Source organism: Ochotona princeps, chromosome 7 (genome assembly GCF_030435755.1).
Source record: "Ochotona princeps isolate mOchPri1 chromosome 7, mOchPri1.hap1, whole genome shotgun sequence".
Classification (NCBI taxonomy): Eukaryota; Metazoa; Chordata; class Mammalia; order Lagomorpha; family Ochotonidae; genus Ochotona; species Ochotona princeps.
In genome coordinates, this window is record NC_080838.1 from 45,438,484 (window position 1) to 45,457,988 (window position 19,505).

A 19,505-nucleotide genomic window follows, 5' to 3' on the forward strand; every position below is an offset into this window, starting at 1 on the left:
AACTGACATTTTTAGAACATACACTTGGGACCAGCCTTGTGGCATTGTAAGTAAAGCCATTGCCTGTGACGCTGGTACTCCATGTGGGCAGTGGTTTAAGAACTGACTGCTCTATTTCTGATCTAACTTCCAGCAATTGTGCTTGCTGAAGCAGGGCAAGATGACGTAGTTGCTTGGGCCCCTGCACCCACATGGGAGATCTGGAAGAAGCTCCAGGATCCTGGCTTCAGATTAGATTTGCCTTGGCCATTGTGGCCATTTGGGGAGTAAATCAGCAAACAGAAGACCTCTCCTCTCTTTCATCCTATTGTAAAATCTGCCTTTTAAATAAAAACAATGAAATCTTCAAAAACTTACAGAAAAGTTAAAGGGCGAAATACTCCATACTAAAACAACCACACCTATCATGAAGACTTAGTTATCAAGGCCAGAGCTATGGCAGAGAGGGCTAAGCCACTGCCTGTGATGCCAACATTCCATCTGAGTGCCAATTTGAGTCCTGGCTGTTCCATTTTCCATCCTGACCTCTACTAATGTGCCTGGGAAAGCAATGTAACATAGCCCAAGTATGTGGACCTCTGACACACACATGGGAGATCCACATGGAGTTGCAGGGTCCTGGTTTTACCCTTAGTTCTGGCTGTGTTAGCCATCTGGGTGAATAAAACAGTGAATGGAAGATCCATCTTTTTCTTTCTCTGTAACTCTGCCTTTCAAATACGTAACTTTAACGAAAACAGTTATCTAAGCCACAATTATCTTAATACAGATAAAATAGTTCTGAAAACAGAATATTCAGAATTCATGCAGAGAGAAGAGTGAAGAGAAATACCGAAAGAAAGGTAATTCTTTCGGTCTTCATAATTTGAAGACTTTTTCTTTTTACAGTCATTTTTATATATCATTTTGGATATGCTGGACCAGTGCCCTGCTTACGAATCTATACGTTTAGTCTAATCTCTCTTATTGAAAGCAGGTTATCATGTTCCATTTCTAGTATTGACAAGTCTAAGGAATAACTTTGGCTAGCTTCCTGAATTTCTGCATGTGATATTCTTGCCTACAAGTTAGAACTAAATAATAATAACTGATGTCATACCACAGATGCATGTGTGGCAAGTTTGCTCATGTTATCTCATAATATTAGCCAATGTTAGTTGAGTCTAGAATCTTGGAGATAAAAGAGCTTGAGGATAGATTCTGTATTCCATGCAACTTGCCCCTAGTCCTCCCGTTAAAAGCAATAAAATTGGAATCAAATTCTGGTTTCCAGACAGCACAATATTCTTTCTTAAAACAAAACAAAACAAAAAAACTGAAAACTTGAGGAAGGGAAGAGGGGAGAGAAAAGACTCTAGAAGAAAATAACTTATTTTTGAAAAGAGTATAGGAAAAAAAACTTAGCTAAAATTAAATCAGAAAGGGAGTACCAAAGTTTCACAGAGCCCTCCAGCAAGAAAGACCACTGAGTGGGCTGTAATTTTGAAGTAGTATTTTCTCCTAATTAAATTTCTCAGTGACATTGTCTAGGGCTAGACAATCGTATGGTATTACAACCAGTCAATAACTATAATGACCAACCATAGGGTCTAAATGCTCAAACTGTTGTACAAATGGAGGAATAAATTAACGAGTTCTCTCAATTACTAGACTTCTCACTTCAAGGCATTTCAAGAGAATATTTTCTTGGGTGAGCCCTATAGTATAATAGGTTAAGCTGCTACCCACAGTGCCAGCATTCCTTAAGGGCACTGGTTTGAGTCCTGACTGTTCTACTTCCGAGTCAGCTCCCTGCTTCAGCTCTCTGGTAAAGCAGAAGAGGATATTCCAAATGTTTGGTCCCCCAAACCCACATAAAAAAACCTGAAAGACGTCCTGGGCCAGGCACTGCAGCCATTTGGGCAGTGGAGGGAAGACCTTTCCCTCCTGCCGCTGATTCTGTAACTGCCTTAAAGAGAATGATTTCTCACTTTCTCTGGAGACAGGGAATTTTCTTCTAATGTATGTCTCAAATTAAATACCCAGTAGTTGTTTCTAAAATCACAAGACTAATAAACCAAACCACAGAAACACCAAATTATAGACACACCACGAATTTCATAACAATAAATATTATCTTTAATTTCCTAACAGGAATAGGATAGGAACAGGATAGGATCATCATACAGATTAAACAAAACCAAAGAGAATAAACATTTTCAAATGGCTAGAACCTACTCGAATAAATCTGCAGAAGCGCTAAAGTGTTCAGTTATCTGAAACGATGACAACACCCTGCATTTTAAAGCTCCCACAAGTCTGCCAGGAACTGGAGGTGTATTCCAAAAACAGATGATGAACCAACTGTGACACACAACAGGAAACAGTCCAGTCTTTCAAGAGGATGTGGAAACAAGTTCATAAAGCACACCTGAATTTTTTCAAATCATTTTAAGCTTCTTCCTTCAATCTAGAGTGTTTTTTCTAACATCAAAAAGAATCAGATTTTGGTGACTTAAAAGAAAGCTCTCTAGGTTTTTCACACTTAAATATTTCTTACAGTCAAACAAAGAAATACATAAGAACATGAAAGCCCAACCTCTCCTATAACAACCAACTTGAAACATGAGCAGAATTCAAAGCCCAAAATGCTACATCAGCTTAATTACCATTGATTTGAACGAGTTTCTTTTGAGTGCCTAGGTTAATTGGGATTTTGAACATAAATGATTCAAAGCAACATTAGAAAACTTTAAAAAAACAGTCTGTAAAAATTAAATTAAAAATGTTACTTCTTTTTGAAGTGTCTTAAAGTAAGGCAATCAATATTGGGATTGCTGATTCATGCAACAGTTGATATCATGGTAATTACTATATTGTATGCTATTTTTGTGTTTGGGTAAAAGGAAAAAACAGTATGTGTTGTTCAGTATAATAAATAGGTTTTATTGGGCCCGGCGGCGTGGCCTAGTGGCTAAAGTCCTCGCCTTGAACACGCCGGAATCCCATATGGGCGCCGGTTCTAATCCCGGCAGCTCCACTTCCCATCCAGCTCCCTGCTTGTGGCCTGGGAAAGCAGTCGAGGATGGCCCAAAGCTTTGGGACCCTGCACCCATGTGGGAGACCTGGAAGAGGTTCCTGGTTCCCGGATTCGGATTGGCGCGTACCGGCCCGTTGCGGCTCACTTGGGGAGTGAAACATTGGATGGAAGATCTTCCTCTCTGTCTCTCCTCCTCTCTGTATATCTGGCTTTCCAATAATAATAATAAAAAAAAAATCTTTAAAAAAAAATAAATAGGTTTTATTAAAAAAATAAATGTGGCTGGCTGTTTAACCTGGTGGTTATATTGCCTATGTTTATAGCAGAGATTTTGCATTCAATTGACTCTGGCTCACGTGTTTCTGCTAACGTGGATTCAGGGAGGTGGAGGTGATGGCTGCATAACTGTGTTCCTCCCACTCATGTAGACACTTGATGAGTCCCCAGCTCCCAGTATCAGCCTGGCCCAGCCCCTGCTGTGGGAGCAGACAGAAGGGTGTTCTCTTTCTCCCTCTTTGCTTTTTAAAGAAAACTTAAATTTTCAAAAAAAAATGATTTAATTCTTTTAACCTGGAATCATTTCTATAAAACTTCATAAAAATTTCTTATTTTACCTGACCAATCCTTTAATCAATGCTACATTCTATTAACATTTTTAAAGTGTAATGAACGTCAAAACAAAGATCTGTTCCTTGTCTTGTTATCGGCACACTTTCCAAGCTGAAACAATATTTATTTACCTACTGCATGCTCCAAACTTTCATACTATATATCTCTTAAAGGAACCATCGAGAACATAAAATTATTCAAGAAGTGTTGATTTCTGCTATAGTTAGATTTCTTCTAACTTGTCCTTACACTTATTTCCAGGAAGAGAAAAGTATTGTTGAAAGAAGCACAAGTGTTTCCTACGTCAAGTGACCATTTAACGTATCATTCAAACTGGGACACCTGTAAGTAGATGAGGTGTTATAAATAATTAGGCCAGCACCACAGATGCCAGCTGGGCTGTCTCAGGCAAATCTAGACATGTAGTCACCCTCCTCCTTGGAGATGAAGTGATAGCACAAATTTTTGATTTCATGAAGCTCTCTCAGAGTTTCTCAAAAAGATCTCTTATGAAAAGAGCCTGTTGCTTTCATGTCCCTGTGTCTCCCTGTTCCTACCTTCCACCATGTTATACACCCTCACTTACCTGACCACCATGTCCTTGGGTCCAGCAGTTACTGTGCAAATCCCATCTTCACAGTGTTTTCCTACCAGACTGTGGGCATGCAGGTGGATATTTTTTCCATTTGTAACCAACTGAACAATAACCTTCGCTGGTCCAATATATTTGCAGATCTACATAAGAAGTATATTTCAAAAGTTAGCATGTCCTGATTATATAGAGTAACATGGGAAAATGTCTATGATAGACTAATAAAAAACACAACCCAAATTATATATAACCACACATACATATGACCACATTTCTATGTTTTTAAAGTGTATGATGAACAAATGACAGAACGGGATTAAACAAAAACTTTGATGTTGGTTGGTTTATGTGGTAGAAAGACACTCTGGAAAGAAGGTCATTTAAAATAAATCTTAAGTGTCCCTTGAAAAAGTTGGCAGAGCACATATTAGCAGAATTCTGGGCTGCTACTCAAAGTATTCTCTTCCTACTAATCAAGAATGAGGAGCTCCATTTTCCTCTGTACCCTTACCACAAGTTTTAGTTACAAAAGTGAGAGAACTGGTGGTTGATGGAAATCAAGGTAAGGAGAGTTGGGCAAAGTAGTGCACCCTTACACTGCATCATTTGACTCAGAAGGAGCAGGTGCTATCCAGGATCTTTACGCTGAAGGCTGGCCATGGACACTCAAGCCTGCAGGCTTGGGCTGCAATCATGATCTCTCAGGGTATTTGAAATCTTCAGTATCTTCCTCTACTGTGAGCTCAAGTTTCTTATGTTTCTTTAGTTTACCAAACTATTTGTAAAGTGAAAATTCTTAGATGTTATACTTTTTCAGCTGCTGCTTTGTAAGAATATCAGGTTTTTTTTCATTTAAGGTAATTTATTTTTAAAAAGTTATTTACTTGTATCGGGGAAAGAGGAAGAAATATATATATATATATTGAGAGAGAGAGAGAGAGAGAGAGAGAGGATGAGTGCTTTTATTTGTTAATTCAAATGGTTAGGGTTAAGCTCCAATCTGGAGGTGGGAACTTGATCCACTTCTCCCAAAAGGGTATCAGGGACCCAAGTACTTCAGCCCCCAGTTACTAACTCCTAGGGTGTATTTTATCAGGAAGCTGCAATCAAGAGCATGGTTGGGACTCAAATCCAGGTACTCTGATATTCGATGAAGTTGCCCCAAAAAGTGTCTTATCTGGCAGGTCAAACACTTGCCCTGATTGGTGTACCTTTAAAATGAAAACTGCCATAAAAATGAAATAGCATAGAAGAAAAGGTATATTAAACAAAGAGCGTGGACACCCTTTCTCTTCTAGTTGGTGGCCCAACCTCCTACAGCAAACCAAATCCTATTCTTGAGAAAGTTCCAACATCAAAATCACATCAACAGAAAAGGTCAATGATAGCATTTTCACCCTCCTGAATCCTGCTAAGTCAGAATTTGCCAGAAATTCAGTTAAACTGTTAGAATCTTACTATATTTCTGAAAGTCTTTTTGCCATAAATTTGAGTAAGCCTTCTTATGCTGTAGATATTCACTGAGGCAGGGGTGCAACGGGAATTTCTTGCAATTGAATCCATCTTTTGCTACAAGAGTTGAGAAGTTGATCGTAGCTTGGTCTGTTTTGCTCTAGGATTTTGAGAGAAAATTCCCCTCACCAACAAAGGACAGACTCTTTTCCAATCAACAGGGTAGCTCTGTTGGATACTTTAGGGCCTCTCCTCTGTACTGCTGCAGAGCTGGTGCAAGGGTTTGCTTTTGAATCCTCTCATACCCTGGTGTGGATTCAATGTGGCCACCCAAAATGCACGTTACAATTTAATCCTCAGTGTGAGGTGTGAAAGGGTAGAAATTCAACCTAAACGTGCTACTTGAAGTTGGGATCTTTAGTAGGCAACTAAGATTAAAAGAAGTCAGAGGGAAGGGGTCCTAGATGGATGGCACTAAGACTTCAAATGAAGGAGAGGAAACAACTGAGCGGGGACATCATTCTGCCCTGTGCAGTGTGCCTGATCAGCTAGAAGGCCTTCATCAGATGTGCCACTTCATTCAAACTTCCCAGCCTTCAGAATCAGCAGCCAAGTCAACTTTTATTCTCTATTCTCAGTTTGGGGTGTCCAGTAATAGCAGCAGAAAGCACACTCCTTCCCAAGGGCACCAGCAGCTAATTACAAAACTTAATTTTGACCATATTAAAATACAAATAAATAATTTCTAAAACAGGTTCTAGCACTTGAAGAACCCTCTAGGTATAAAGCTAAGTGGGAATTAATGCTTTCCCTTTTATACCAGGCAGAAAGCTTTTGTGTTTAAGTGCAGGATGGGAAAGGAGAAGTTCGGGGTTTGCTGTAATGTTGGCTTTTGTCCCCACACACACCCTGGATTGCTGATATCAGCTCCACGCCTCTGTGTTGATATCTGAGCTCAATCTTTGTTAATGGATAAACAAAAAAGCATAAGGGAGACCCTGTGATTTCACTTTTTAAGTGACAGCACAGCAATGCAGCTGGGTAAGATGTGATGAAATGCTTCACTTGGGTGAAATCAGATGGGTGTTCCACATAAATGGGATCCCTGAAGGAACACAGTGATCAAAGTTCAATTGCTTCAGATATTATTTGAACCCTCCTTTGTTGCCACAGGAGGGAATTAGTCACTAGCACTGAAGGAAAGTGGGGGGAGTTGCCCTCAAAAAGTGCTCACATATTTTTCTTTATGACTGAAGGATGGCAAGAATGAGGAACTGTGTAGTCTCTGAGGTAAAGGATCTGAAAAAGTTGCCAGTGACTAATGCACTGTGTGATCCATTTGAACAAGTCCAAGTCTGCACAGTATTACCTGGTTTTTACACAGACCACAGGGTTACAACAGGGAGCCCCCTGGGTTTTGTGGACTTTCCAAAACACTGACTGAAAGAAGAAAGCTGAAGTGTGGACAGAGAAAAAAACAAGAGTATCTGCAAGTCATGTGGCACACAAAGACACTGGCATTCTACTTTGGGGGAGACCACACTTCGTAAAATGCCACAATGACTAGAGTTATTTACAATCAATGAGGAAATTCATTTGTTCCATGGGGAATTTAACTCTACTTTGGCCTTAATTTTTACTTCTCTGAATAGCGGTTTCCTTGAAAACTAAGTTTTTAGAGAGCAAATGTACCTGTGAAGGGAGCTGAACATCGCAGACACTTAAACACCAATGGCTAAACAAATTGAATCTTTCCATTATAGCAAAGTAGAAAAAGTGGCAACATGGAACAACTAGCTACTCAAAGACACTATAAGACAATGGGCTCAAGGGGAAAGACCAGCTGGGTTACAAATCAGAACTTCTGTTTACTGGCTGTGTAATCTTTTTCAGTTTCCTCATCTGTAAAAAGATAACCCCAGTATTCAGTGTTGTCTGAGAATTAAATAAAATTAATGCTACATGAAGTCTTAAAAATAATCTTTAGCAAATAACAGTCATGTACTTGAATAAGTGTTCATTATCTTTTTTTCAAAAAATATTTTTAGTTCTTTAGTTTTAAGAGATCATTTACACTTTTATAAACCTAACATTTCCAACCATTTGTTTTATTTAGCAATCAAAGCATTAAACAATGGCACCTTTCACTCTCAATCCTTACTAGTATTATTATATTCATGAGATTTGAGATTAAAAGAAATTGAGGCATAAACCTTTATATATAAATGTAATACAATTTTTACTGATATATGGGCAGTTTCTATAAAGTGGGCAGAGAGATAGCAACCAGAATGACTGCTGAAGTGGTCAGTTTTTTAAGCCCAGGGTTATGGTCTTTCATCCACTTCTCAATCCATTTAAAGACCCGATTTATGTGATCTTCAATTTCTTCTGATTTAGTGTTGGGTACCCAGAACATAGTTTCGTCTATTAAATGGCTTATTCATAAAGGAAACTTCTTCATAAAGAAGCTGGTTCTTTATGAAGAATCTTTATGAAGAATTCTTACTACAAGCCCCTGATTCAAGTCTTTTGTACAACACTGCGCTAGAACCATATGGAATCCGGGTTCAAGGAAACTCTCAGAGCCATAGTAATCACCAACCACTCTCATTTAGTTATTTAACTCACCAGTTACTCTGTTATCACCTAAACTGGGACATTCTCTTTATTATAGCTATCTTGTAGCTCCTTTACTGAGAGAAACCACCCACATTAACAGAATTCAGTCCTGTTTTGATGCAAGTCCTTTGCTTAGTGTAGTTATTCCAATTGCTAGTGTACCTAGCTACATGATATGCTTCCACTGCAATGGCACAACTTGAGTCCAAGCTCTGTACTGTACTCTTCTACTGAGAGATGCTTAAACAATATAAACATGTCAATATGATTTTTTTAAAGCAATCCTCTCTGAAAGAAGGTGTATGGAATAATGACTGATTCAGACCACCTCTGCTCATCCACTAAGTTTTTTTTTCAAGAACACAGTACCTTGTTGGGATTTGCTGATTTTCCAGTAGTAATTACATGACTACAGTAACTACCATTCTTAAGGGTATGAAGGATTTCTTGGCTTTCTTGATGAAATTTAAAATTTTCTTCTGGGAGTTTTATGACTCAACACCAACTGATGACCACAGCCTAGATCCGCTTTTTGAAAAAGTAGAAATCCAGGGTCACATAATTGATTTTAGTCAAATCATCCCTGTTTATTTAAAGTAACTGCCATGCTGTGGCAAAGTGCATGATGGTTCTTTAAAAGGTGTTAAAATGAAATAAGTCCACAATTTTCTAGGAATGTAGAGTGCCTAGTTAACCCTGGGTAAATTTGGATGAATCACTTCGGCACAATGCAGGGTCAAATATGAATGTGAGATGTGACACATGAAGTAGTTCCTTTCTGTTCAGTTTTTCTTATAAGTGAGGAAGATGTTAATGATGATGATGATAATGAAGAAGAGGTGACAAATCTACAGTTTTTAAAAGAAGTTTATGCTTGCCGGTGCTGTATATAAACTAAAATTGAAATGTCAATGAGCTAATCATAGGTTGTGGTTAGGACTTGCTTTTTTTTTTTAACATACTAGTTACTCAAAACCATGTCAATTCCATAATATTGCAAATTGCTGTTGATGTTATATTGGGTCTCTTAATTGACTGTGATGATATTCTATCAGCTCTAACTTCGGACCAGAAATGGTCTCCCCAAGAAACTGTTCAACCCATCTGGACAATAAGTAGCTGGACTCTATGCTTGGTATACGTTTGCAAGGAAAGAATCTTGATTGAATTTGAACTGTACTACTGCATCAAGGTGGAGGAATCCACCAGGGGGGAGGGGAGGGAGAGGGGTGGGGGATTCCCAGAGCCTATGAAACTGTCACATAATGCAAAATAATTAATAATAAAAAAAGAAGTTTATGCTTCATTTACTTGTACACATGTCCTTTACCACATGAAGCAGAAGAACAATATGTCAGACTCAGTACTCTAATGCCAGGCTTCTGGGCTCAAATTCTTCTGTACTTATTTATTAGCTGGGTCAACACAGAGCTGGCCAACTGCCTTGGAATTTGGTTTCATCTTTGAAATGAAAGTAATGAAATACTAGTTATCATAGGATTGTTTTCAGAATTAAATGAGTTAATACAGTATTTGGCACCTATTGGGATTAGCAATCCCAAAGATAAATTCTTTCCCATCTAAACTATTGCCTCACTGATAACCAAACTTACCTATTCAATGAATTTTAAGACCTTTCTATTTTCCAGGCACTGCAGTAAATTAGGGAGTGAAGAAATATACTGGAAGTTCAAACCAGACACAGTCCTTGTTATGGAATCAGAAGAACTGACTAAGATCATATAACCTCACAAGCGAATGTGAAAGCATAACTAGGAAGAGCTTACTAGATAATTACATGCAACAGAAACTTGACCTGGTTGGGAATTCAGAAACACCTTCCAGGGTTAAGACATAAAGAAGTGCAGGAATTTAACAGGAATGGTGGTGGGAACGGACAAGGTGGGTGAATGTTACAGGGCAGGGGCTGAGCAGGGCGCAAGGCTTGAGACAGTGTTCTTGGCAGAGAGAGTAGCACAAAGGTTCTAGGGACAAAAGCCGCACTTCTGACCTCCTCCTACATTCACAAATGGCTCCTACCTCCTGGATTTTCCCTTTCCTTCCTTGTTATTCATTAAGGGGAAGGACTAAATGTGAACATTATAAAACAACCTTCTCATCATTTTAGTCCACCAAGCTCCTTGACTATCCTGGTGCTGGAACTGTGATTGATAGGGACAGTGAATGAAAACCACCTGGAATGTACTACAAGAAGTGGGGAGAAACTAACTGGCAGTTAAAGGGCATTGCCTTCCTTCTCCTTGCTTTTTAAATTCGTAAAGCATTTATCCACCATTGTTTCTAACTTAATGTATTTTTTTTGGAAGGGAAGAAAATATGCCCCACAAAAGGCTCCTGGCGTAAATACTGGTACTCTGGTCCACAGCTGAAGGAACCGGAGGACCTAAGACTCAGAATGATGGAGCTGTGGCCCAGTGACAGGGCAGATTTTAAAATCTGGGTCTAACTTCACAGTTCACTCATATTTTTTCATTTTCCTGTGCCATCATCTCACTGGATCACTTTTCCTTTGCATGGGTCTGGTATCCTCAGTGATTTGGAGGTGCACATCATCTGATTAAAAGCATCAGAGCTATTCCTGATAAACCCGTCTGTTTGGTTTTCATGGTGTGTGTTGTCAGAAAGGAAGGCCTTGTTGTGATAGGTGGCAAAAGCATGCTTGACCCTTTACAAGGCCCTTCCATAAAAAAAATTAGCCACATGAACATGCAGTAATTCTTTTCTGTTGTACAGTAAGTCAGATTATAAGGTAACAATAACAACAACAAAGGAAAACATTATTTTAACAATGGTAGTTAGATACTATCATTGCTGAACATTTCAGCAACCAGAAAATACAGACTAACCTTTACTAAACAAGATGGTTCAGAATAATGCTTAACACAGTTTCTGCTATAGAGACACTTTATAAAGTCTTCCCTGGAGGAAGGGAATTTCCTGTTAATCTAATCAGGATCAAATCTCAAGCTCCAAGACGCCCAGCCTTGTGGTTGTATGCAAGTTAGAAAACCCCAAGGCTCAAACCCTACATAGACAAATGAGCCAATCATATGACATCAGAGGGCTATTACAAAGACAAGATAGTGTCTGGCACACATAGCTACCATAGTGGTACCAATTTTGTTCCTTCTATTTGTAAAGATCTGCAGGCTTTCCAATGACTCCGGGAAGTAGAAAGGGATGGCCCCATTATTACCATTTAGCAGAGAAGAAAATACAAGACAGATTAACAAGTAATATAACCCAAAGTCAGACAGCCAGAATAAAAAGGATCTCTGAATTCATTCTTCCTTTTTGCCATACCAATGTGGCATTCTCAGTAAAGTATGGGATGACATGAAAATACTCTACTTGCAGTTGGGGACAGTTATCTTCCTGGTAGTGTCCTGGATGTGCACTGATTCACTGACATTCTTTCATTTTGCCCAGTGCCCTACATGATTAATTGATTGCACATACAGTTCCAGACAAAAGGCTGGCATTAGATCAAACTGCCACATCACAAGGAAATGGCCTATGATGGTTTCATCAACCACACAGAAAAGATGAGTAAGAGCTCTTTGAACAGCTCTACTTTGAAAGTGTGACTCTTTTGTCATACTTTGACCATTTCCTTTATTAAAGCTAATTCTTAAATTTTACCCTACCAGGTATAGATGCACACACATAATATTTCCTTCAGAAAATCCACTCTACAGAATACGGTGTGGCTTAATACAAGGCTTGCTGGGGACTTTTACCTCAACCCTTATCATCTCAATAACAATTACAAATAAATTTGTACTGTTGTATGGCTTAATCATCAATAATTACAAAAATATGGGAAGAATGGTTTGTAGTTTAATCATGAATTATTTTACAAATGTAAGCCTGATTTTGCCTCATTTGTATATTCTTATAATAAAGTTTAAAACATTCTGGAACTATTATCTAAGTTTCTTATTCTCTCTACTAGACTGAAGGTATTCTCAGATTCTCCATGTCATTCATATCCCCAGCCTTCTTGCTCCTCTCCCTATCTTACTATCTTAAAATCCAAGTCTTTACAAGGGCTTATGATGACTAGATTATCTAATCACCCCATTCTGGCTCTCCTCTCTGGCTTTGTTTCTTGTACAGCCACATGAGCCTCTCAGTGCTCTTGAATATAAGCCTCCACCTGAGGGCTTTATTATTTGCAGGCACCTCTCTAGAATATTCTCAGGATATCTGTACTGTTCCACATTCATAATCAACTATCATCTCTGAGGGAGGCTTTCACTGACCGCACTAACCCTACCTAAACTTGAACACTCACATTCCTATCTTCCTTGCTCTGCTTTGTTTTCTCCATATATTAATTTCCATTTAATACTACATGACTATGTATTGTGATTATTTTCTCCAAAACAATGGAGCAGGGATATCGATTCCTTCCCTGCCATACTCCTAGTACCTAAAATAATGTTTGTCATATTGTTGGCTTTCAAAATAAGTACATAATTTAAGGAGTGTATAATAAGTAAGACATGATTAAAATATTATTATGGAAGCCAATTTACTAAAATATAAAGAGGTGATTGGGAAGGAATTAATGTTATTATGTTGTCAATTCATCTTTAAACATATGACTACATCCCAATGTGTCCTCTTCAATAGGGTGTGTTTTTAAATTTAAATTAGAATGTGATTATTATATACCAGAACAGAACACTAGCCTAGGTTAGCAGAAGGATTTGAAGCTCTGGGCTCCGGGTGCTGCACAGCACCTGCAGTATGGTAAAGGGAATCTAGTGTCTGAGAGGCAGGAATTCTAGCAGGTATGGGAAAACAGAAGAGGGTGACACCTGAATCAATACCCTTTGTCCCCCACTCTTTACATCCTTACTACATTTTCTGTATGCCATTCTCCATCTTGGATACAGCACAATTCACCCATTTTCTCTATGTCTGGTCTTCTTATTTCTTTCAGGTATTCAAGATTCACATTTCTAATCTACCCCAATTTCACAGCCCTTCGCTCTTCAGACAGAAGGCTCCTCTTCAACGTCCATGTTTGTAACTGACAGGAAAAATCACCCCATCAGATCTACTCAGTTTTCAGTCGGGGTCACATGTCCAAAATCTCAATAAGCACCCTTGGCTTTGGGGCCAGAAAACCTTGAGTCTCATTGCTGGTTCCCTCCATGATATAGTGGATGATCCTGGGCAACCTACTTAGCTTTCCTGGCTTATCTCATCTGCAAGATGTGAACATAAACAGACCATCTTTGAATTTCCATGAGGATGAAAGGAGGTAATTTAAAGTGTCAGGTGCAGTTCTTGATACAGACCACGCACAAAGTGGCATCAATTCTGATCTAGCTCTTCCTGACAGTTTTCAGAGAGCTGTCCTCTGACTTCAATGAGCAGTTACAGTCCACTGTGGGAGAGGTTTTTTAAACTCTTCCCCTTACTGAAACTGAAATTCAAAATATCCCCATTCAAGCACACACCATCTGCTAATTCATAGAAACAGGTCTGTTCTTTTTTCCAAAACTAATAATTCTGTTTTTACCTTCAATCTTTATTCTAGACTTCCTTGAATTACTCTCTCTCTAAGATCCTTTTCTCTTGTCATAGACAGGCATACTCTCCTTCCTTATTCTTTGGAAAAAAAAAAAAGAAAAAGAAAGAAAGAAAAGAAAAACTTTTTCCTGACAGTTGTACTTGTTCAAACCTATGTACCAGGCACCACACCCAGAAATGTCAAACCATTCTTTGGTTTGATCTTCATTACAAAATAGTTACAGAGGTTCTTAAAGTGTACTCACACCAACTTGATCTCTGTTCTCTTGACTCTACCATGTATGCAAAACACTCTGCCAACACTGAAGTACCTACTGTAGCCCTTTGCATTAATTAATCCCCCCATTCTTCAAATGAAAAAGCACTTAGAGGTCACAACTGGCTCCATGTTTTTAAACCTACTGTCTCCGTCTTATTCTTAGTCACATAGAGCCTCTCTGAAGTGCACGATGTGTCTCCCTCCTAGAGATGCCCTCTTCTTTCCTCTTGCTGCTTTTGCTGAGATATTTACTCCTCCTCCACTCCAGAGAGAGGGTTCACTATGGATGGTCGCTGGTCATTGGTCCATGCTCACTGCACTCCACTCTCTTGGAATTAGCTGTCTACTTCATGAAGATGACTACTATCTTTACAATTCAGTGTGCCCAAAACAGAACTAACATCCTTCTCAAGCCTACTCTGCCTCCTGTGAATGGAATCATTGCTTTTAAGTAACTGCACTCGAGTGCACTGTCCTACCATCTTAGATCCCTTGCAGTTTTTTGTCTTCTATTGCTTCGCTGGATTTTAAATTTCAGTCGAGTATTTTCAAAGCTTTTTGATTTGTCATTTTTCCCCCCTCCATTTTCTTACCTTAGTTTCTATTTTGGCTTGCATTCTTAGGGCCACTCCTGAAATTCCTTCAAAATGGCGACTACAGGTCTTTCCCTTTGAATATCCTTTAGCAGACAGTAAATGAATTCCTGAAGCACTTATTACGCATCATTCCTATATTTTACCTTTTATTGCCTGTCCATGTTATCAAAAAGTACAGTCTAAATTCTTTCATAGCCTGACATTACTGCTTTTTTTTTTTTTTTTGGTATTACCACCTGCTCTTTTCATGTATGCTTCATTCTGGAAGAATTACTCATCATTCCCCATTCAACCTCAGAGGTTTCTATTTTTGAAGCTTTGATGCTGATTTTTTTGTAGTTACAGCTATGCTTTCAATTATTATTTTTCCTTCAAGCTCCAGCTCAAATACTGGATTTCCTAAAATCCTACAATTAATCATCCCAACTAGCCAATTCTGAGAAGTTAACTTTTGCTGTAGAACTATGAGATAATTTATCCTTCCATTCAAAAATATCTTATTTGGTCATTTATCCACGGTAGCCACAGGAACTAAGTACATAGTAGTGACTAAAACAAACATCATATTCCCATATTTCAAATGACTAAAGATGTATCTTAGTTCCTCTATCACACTAATGGCTTCCTCTTTAAGGATCAACATATTCTCCAAGCCCCCGGCACAAAACCAGCGCCCACTTAATTGATATTTGTAAAAGAAACAAAACAGAATGAATGAGTATATGACTAACTCCAGGCTACCCAAAGAAGAAAGACTTGCCTGCAATAGGGGATCTGCCAGGTTGTGTCTCTTTAGGTCTGGAGGGCTGCTGTCTGTAATGAGATTTGCCCACTAATTTATCTCTGAGGGATCCCCGAGGAATTTCTGAAAAGTCTTAGCAAAGGTTAGCAAGCAGAGCCAAGTAACTAGTGAGTTTGCTAAACCCTTGGCATGAAATCACAGTTAGGAACACCTAGCCTTGGCATGATTCCCATTTCTAAGAGGATTATGTTTTGAATCCCTGTATTCCTTTAGGCTTTTTCATTTGTAAAAATAACTTTCAGTTAGTGACAGACAAGCTGCAGAGATGCGAAAAACATCATTCATTTTTACAAATTCAACTCTCAGGCAGAATTCAGCTCTGAGATGGGCTGGGCCTTGGCCCAGGTGGTATACTGAGTGGGAAACAAGCATCCAGGACTGGTTCTAGGTAAAGCAGAAGTGAGACTGGGAGGAGAAGCACCACCTTGGCTGCAGGCCTTGTGTGATCCGGATAGCTCATCTCACATTCACGGCCAGCTAAGCTTTGCCAGGGCAGCTGCAGGAGGTGGGTTTTCCGTGTCAGCATCTTTTAGACCCTTCGTCACATTCCCTCCAGAATACGGTCCCAATTCTCACTGTCAGTTTGTGCTTCTAAGTCACTGAAAAACATTTTAGAAATGTGAAATCAGGATTTCTATGATTTCATACCTAAATGGGTATAAAATGTTTTACTTTAAGCCACCAAAAGTTGTAGTGTATTTTCAAGTATTATACCAGGTTTAGAGAAAATAACAGGTACAATAGCACAGTACAAAGAGGGTGAAAAAAATTTCACCTTACATAACTACCTCAAAGTTCTCCAGTTTTGAGAATGTTTAAAATTTCCATTTGGGGTGTAAAAGGAAAAAAGGTTCTCCATCATACTAAACACATGTCTCAGGAGTGCCTTTTTTCTGAATGTGCCATATTAGGTTCACCTTTTTCAAAAATATTCTAGCTTTTTATTTATTCACCTAGGAACCTGCTGTGAGGAATACAGGTTTTCAGATGAAAACACCTGACAAATTTTCAGAACTTAAGAAGGCGGCCAGAATCCTAATAACTAGTTGTTGCTATGTTCTTAAGTTACTTAACTTCATTTGGCTCTTAATCTTAGGCATTTGTAGAATCACAAATGTCTAATGTGTCTTCCAGCTCTAAAATTCTATGATTCATAGACACACAGGACAACAGCCAAAGATCACATTTATAATACAAAAAAAAAGGTTTAATATCACAGAATTTCTGAGTTGGAAGGAACCTTACAGATAAACTTAATTTTAAAATGTGGACATTTCAAATACACTGCATCACAATTACAAACTGAGCGAACACACATATCAACAATAAATTACCTGTTGCAATGGGACCTCTGGTAGCATGGAAAATCAAAATTTAGAGACAAAGAAAAACCTTTATGTTAGGCAAAGATTTCAACTTTTGTCATTAAAACTGAGACTAAGTACCCAAAGCATTTGTTCTCACTAAATCCAATGAGGGTTCTACCCTGATAATAAAAGAACTACCTGTCCTGGGGCTATGTTAGAAATGCTTCAATTACCCACAAGGGAGAGAGAGGATCATCAAAGAAGGCAGAATGAATATTTTTTGTCTAAAAAGTTAAAAATACGTATAAATAACACAAGTAATTATAGGAGTTGTAACACATGTTATGTATAATTGAAGAATGCCCAAAACAAAATTTTTAAGCTTCTCATTTACTTATACTTTGAAAATGGAAGTTATTAACACAGATTCCTAATATTCTTTGGAGTACTTTAAAGTTTCTCAAAACAGCCTTTTTGATCCAAACTTGATTTGAGATGATTACGCGTATCACTGATTATGTGATATACAGATTTTTGTAGGATTAAATATCATCACATTTTTTCAGGCATATAATCACCATCATGATTTTTTTTTTTATTTGCTGAGGAAACTTATTGTATCATGTACACTCAAACCCTTTGGGTAGAAAAGCAATTAGGCTCTTAATGATTCAAAGAACTTAGAAACATCGTTCTCTGCTGAATTTAGTTTGTACTATGGTAAATACAGCTGCCTTGTACAAGAATTTTGGTTCATTTTGGGAAGAAGACAATTAACTGTTCTTTTCTTCAGAAGGAAAGTACATGAGATAAAAAACATTTCAACTATTCTTCTGTGATTTCCTGTGGAAAACCCCTACTAAATAAGGAGAATTACAAGTGAGCAGAACTGGGAAATTTTCTTTGTCTAATTTCTTGGTGCTACTTTACTGGTCATGTTACACCCCAGACACTAGTATGACAAAAGAGAAAACTCAATGTAAGTGTCAGACTGAGGTTAACCAAATATTGTACTATCTGTTACTATGATGTGAATAAAAGCAGGAAGGGAGAAGCACCAGATGTTTAACACATTCCAGGTTAGCATCAGCCAGCAATATGGAAACATGACACTTCATGTACTCTAAACTTGCAAAAGCACTGTTTAACATACCTTCATGTTCTTTAGCCTATATAAGTAGACTAAAACACAGAGAGTATGAAGTAAGTTATATAGTTTAGGTTTGAATGACATGAGTTGTAAGCTACTCATTTGGGGGATTTGTACGAAAACCAAATATGCCCTTTAACCAAATCTTATCTCTTATTATGAAATTATGGTTTATTAAATAAAATTCAAGGGAGACAGGTAGGCGTGGGTGGGAGGAAAGGAGTGGGAGAATATCTACTGATTGTACTGGATCTTAACACAAGTTAGCTGTCTTGACCTGCAGTCTTTGAACTTATTTTTGCTCCAGTGTGGTGGTATTAAACTCCCTCCATCCTGAGGTCTACATTCTAGCTCCAACAGCTCTTCCAGTAGAAACTACCACCACTTGGAAGTCTTCCACTCCCATTTCCTTATTTCCATGTCTGTATGATACACAGAGCATGTCATATCCTTCTTTCCCATGATAGCCATTTCAAATGTTTGTAGGCAGCCAACTCTTCCAGGTTACAAAAATCCTCAGGTTCAGTAACTACTCTCATGTGAGGAAAGCCTTCTACTCTGCTCTTAACACACTCAAGGTGCTTTCTACCTCTCTATTGATGTGGGTCCCAGCAGTGCAGATGGTGTGGCCTTCAACACAGCCCACCATCTCCTTAGTCTTACACATCATACTTCTATTATTGTGTCCTATGGAGAATTAATTATTTGTTGGGCTGTTACATCACATTGCTGGGCTACTCAATAATTGAAACTCCAAGATTTCTTGGCATATGTTGAAGCTATTATCATCTTTCACCATCCTTGTACTTGCGGTAATTTGTTTTTGAATATAGCTATCTTTTAAATATCACTACTTTGTTCTAGGTTTATGTGATTAATTTGCATTTATGTTATCTGTTATTGATCATGTCATGTCACCCACAAAATTGATAAAATTCCTAAGGATTCATTCAACATCCTCTAATTTGACATTACTAGAACCAGGGATACTGTCAATCCCACACAGTGGTATCTAGCATCTCTGACTCAGTTCTTCTAGAAACTCTATCAATGATTACACTGAAGGCTATTTGGTGTGACTCATTCTCTTGAGGGTATTTGAGATGTATGCCCAGATCAGTACTCTCAACTTTCAGAAGTACACTTATCAGGTGCTATCATTAGTCTCTCAAATAGAGCAAGAACAGACATCTGCTCAGTAGTGACTTCAAGTAAGCTTCTCCCTTAGTTCTGCAACTCTCCAACACACAAACATTGCCTAGCATTACTTTTTTTTTTTTTTTTTTATAAATGAGAGAGAAGTAAAGATGAAGTAGGAGAATGGGAGCAAGAGCATGGAGAGTGACAGCAAGACAGTGAGGAACAGAGGGAGTGGAGGAACAGAGATTTCTCATCTGTTGGTTCACTCACTCCCCAAATGCTGGCAATATCCAGGGCTAGGCTAAGACAAATCCAGGCGCTGAGCACTCAGTATGGATCTCCTATGTGGGTGTCAGGGACCCAAGTACATGAACAATCACTGTCTCCCA

General features: G+C 38.4%; 1 protein-coding gene across 4 annotated transcripts in view; it reads right to left on the minus strand.

Moving 5' to 3' along the window:
• NFKB1 (nuclear factor kappa B subunit 1) overlaps positions 1-19,505 on the minus strand; it is a 115,070-nt gene that overhangs the window by 46,685 nt on the left and 48,880 nt on the right. For all 4 annotated transcript variants that reach the window (XM_058666991.1, XM_058666989.1, XM_058666990.1 and 1 more), the window contains one exon: positions 4,215-4,363. In XM_058666991.1, coding sequence (XP_058522974.1) covers positions 4,215-4,363 — 149 coding nt within the window. The remainder of the gene's footprint in view (positions 1-4,214; positions 4,364-19,505) is intronic.